We start from the raw sequence: 3,487 nt of genomic DNA, 5'->3' as shown, positions 1-3,487 counted from the left end.
AGACCCAAAGCCCATCTGTAGACAATTGGACATCCCCTTACAGAAGGGTGACAAGGAAGGGACAAGTCAGCCGGGGTGCAGTATGGCATCGATGAACCACACAACATTCTTCCAGTTCTTAAATGCTTCCTCTCCCCCAACCCCTCCCCACTATCATGACCTCAGTTCTACCTTACAAATCCAGCTAGACCAGAGCATACACACTTTTGATACATGGAATCCAGGCCAGATAATCCCTCAGGTACAGTAATGGGAGTAGTGATACCATGAGGGCAGAGGGAAGAGGGGGGAGGGCAGGGAGAGAAGGAAAAAAGGGGTAGTCAATCACAACGACTGACGTATTATCCCACCCCTCCACCCTGGGGGACAAACAACAGAAATGCGGGTGAAGGGAGACAGTGGATGGTGTAAGATATCAAAATAATAATATATAATTTATTAAGGGTGGGAGGAGGGAAAAATGAAGAGCTGACAGCAAGGGTTCAAGTAGAAAGAAAATGTTTTGAAAATGATAATGGCAATATATGGACAAGTGTGCTTGATACAACTGATGTATGGATTATTATAAGGGCCCCAATAAAATGATTAAAAAATAAAAAAAAACCAATATGTCCACATACACGCTCTTCCTGTTCCTCAGTTTCCCACACCTTAGACTGCATTATTTACTTAGCTGAAATATGATTCAATCTTACTGTATTTTAGTTTGTATCTGATATTTTTATTATCAAGGATCGTTTCTCAAGAATGTATACTCAGTATAGAAAGAGGCCAACATCTATAAAAATTTGCTTAAGTGCCAGGACTAGAGTAATATATTTATGATCTCAAGTTACATATTATACTTATCGATTTTGAAGATACAAAGAAAAATTATGATGTAACTGATAAAACTTGATTTTATAATCTTAGAAAATATTTCTTTCAGTGAATTGGGTTTGGAATGTGCTTTACTTATAATGTACTGTTGTAATAGCCTACCAAAGATGAATATGCCTGAGAAACTATAATCATCAGAAAGGAAAAAAGAGACTTCAAGGAAAAGGATGAAGAATCCGTTGTAAACAGTATAATATAGACGACAGCACTGAGTCAAAGAACAGCAGGGAAAAAGGATATTCATAAGCCAAGGCAGAAACATTTACTGCTACTTGAAAGCATGCCTATCGCCCATAGGAATCAGCCAAAAGAGAAGTATATTAAAAAATACTGCCATTTGACCAGATTTGACTTTTCAAAATTTCTTTACTGATAGACATTTTTACAACTAACTTTTTGGAGTAATTATTCTGGAGATATTTTAAAGGCCCATAAAAAAGCATTTTATAATGGTTCATGCCAAATATACAGTAATATATACTACAAAACATATACTGTTTTATGGATTGCATTTTTTCTTTGAATATCTATAATGTTCCAATTCTACTTTCACCATATTGTATAAAAATCATGTTGGACATACTTGTTTTGTGTTGCATTTGTCAATGTACGCTCAACAGTTAAAATGTGCTTCATGTCAAGTTGAGTCCATTCAGGATATAGAAGTAGCTGCGTAAAATCAACAAAAGAGCACGTTTTGCTGAAGCACTTGCTCATTTGGCTCTAAATTGTTTTCCCTAATAGGTACCAGACACCAAAACCAACACCAAAACAAACCCACTGCAAAGAATTGATTCTCACTCATGATAACCTAGATGTCAAAGTCGGCCTGGCTCCCTGCAGTTTCCAACACTGGATCTTTACAGGAGCAGCCAGGTTCTGCTTTCTCCTGCAAAGCGGCTGGAGGGTTTGAACTGCCAGTGCTGTGGTTAGTAGGCCGACAGTCAACTCACTACACCACCAGGGGGGCCTTTCCTAAAAGACAGCATCTATTTTTAAGGTATTAGGTTCCCCGATTCCTAGAGTATTTTCTTAAGCTGTCTTTGTAGTCCACCCAAACCAAACCAAAAACACCCAAGAAAGGAAAGAAACCTCCTTTAGTTATTATTACCGAAGAGGAGGGATCAGAAAACTTTTTCTGCAAAGGGCCAGATAGTATTTTAGGTTCCACACACTATAGAAGATCTGTTGGATCTACTCAACTTGGCTGTTTTAAGTGCAAATGAGCGATGGACAATAGTAAAGGAATGCATGTGATCCAGTTTGACCCATGGCCAGTTTGCCAATCCCTGTATTAGAGCACCAAAATCAAACCTGTTCATACAAAATATATAAGAAGACAAGTACTAACTTCAGGCCTTGGGAGGGGGAGAAAGAATTTCTATCTGTAAGTCACGTCTTTAAGAGTCCTGTAAGAGAAATGTAAGGTATTGCTTGAAACTTACTCAGTTTGCTTCTTTTACCCTGAGATATTTATTACGGGTAATTTCTAGTCAGACAGAGTAACAGACTTTGGAGCAACATTAACTAGATAGTAATGCTTATCTTCTAACATTTAAGCACCCTCGCTCCCAGAAATAATGCTTGAGTAATCCATACATGCCTTTAGCATATCTCCGCCATACTGAATGTTAAAGGGCAGTAAGTTCTCCCTGACAATGATTGCAGCAGTTGAAAGTTATATTTTCATATCTAGTGTAGGGATGAAAACGTCCAATGTTTTTCTTTGTAGCAAGTAAGGAAGCTGGTGAAGACTCCGAAAATGGGTTATCAGGTGAGTTCTCTGTACAGGCAACTGGATCCAAAATGCGTAGAATCTAAGGAAAAATAATAAGTAAAGTCAGGTGGATGTTTTAACATTACAGACTGTCAGAAGTGTGTGTTGCATTTGCAAATATGCACTGAAGAGGTACAATGTGCTTCCTGTCAGGTTGTATTCATTCAGGATACAGAACTCCTGCACAAAACCAACAAAAGAACATCTTTTGCTGAAGCACTTGCTAATTTGGTTCTAAAATATTTTATGTGAATGAATGAATAAGAGGGGTTCAAAGTTTGTGGAAAAATTCCATTATATTTTATTTCTATATCTTTATAGCCTTTTTGAACCTTTTTGTGTAAGGTTCTACCAATTTTACCTAAGTGATGTCAGTTTTTACCCTTAATCAAAAAGTACCCACTGCCTCCCTTCATCAATCTTTCAACAGCTTGTGATCAGGATTCTACCTGTATTCTATTGGAATCAATATTTACGTCTTTGATCACATTCTAATTTAAAACTAATGACATTTATTATCTAATTTAAAATTTTACCAGCATGATCCATGACACCAAAATGGAGGTGGTGGTATACAGGCAACAGCTAGGCTTGTCTAGTATTTACAAAGTATCAGAGCTGAAAGACATTGTTGAATTATACATCTACCAGGAGAACTACAATCATGAATGTGAGTAGGGCCTGTCAGTATGTCTAGATAATGGAAGAAGGGGAATCAAGCCCTGAGGATACCTAACAATGTTGTGCAAACAAACAGAATGGTAAGAGAAAAGCCAGGAGAGGAAGTAGGGTTATACAGATTAAGACAGCAGTTCTCAACTTGTGGGTCAT

General features: G+C 37.6%; 1 protein-coding gene across 1 annotated transcript in view; it reads right to left on the bottom strand.

The window, feature by feature from the left end:
• Window positions 1-942: 942 nt before the first annotated feature.
• Window positions 943-3,487, bottom strand: part of BLZF1 (basic leucine zipper nuclear factor 1) — a 24,080-nt gene continuing 21,535 nt past the window's right edge. The window contains exon 6 of the mRNA XM_045297958.1: window positions 943-2,696. Coding sequence (XP_045153893.1) covers window positions 2,511-2,696 — 186 coding nt within the window. The 3' untranslated portion in view covers window positions 943-2,510. The remainder of the gene's footprint in view (window positions 2,697-3,487) is intronic.

This window comes from Echinops telfairi, unplaced genomic scaffold (assembly GCF_000313985.2).
Source record: "Echinops telfairi isolate 266 unplaced genomic scaffold, ASM31398v2 ScPeMD7_7424;HRSCAF=8462, whole genome shotgun sequence".
NCBI classification, from domain to species: Eukaryota; Metazoa; Chordata; class Mammalia; order Afrosoricida; family Tenrecidae; genus Echinops; species Echinops telfairi.
This window is presented reverse-complemented; position numbering and strand designations above follow the sequence as displayed.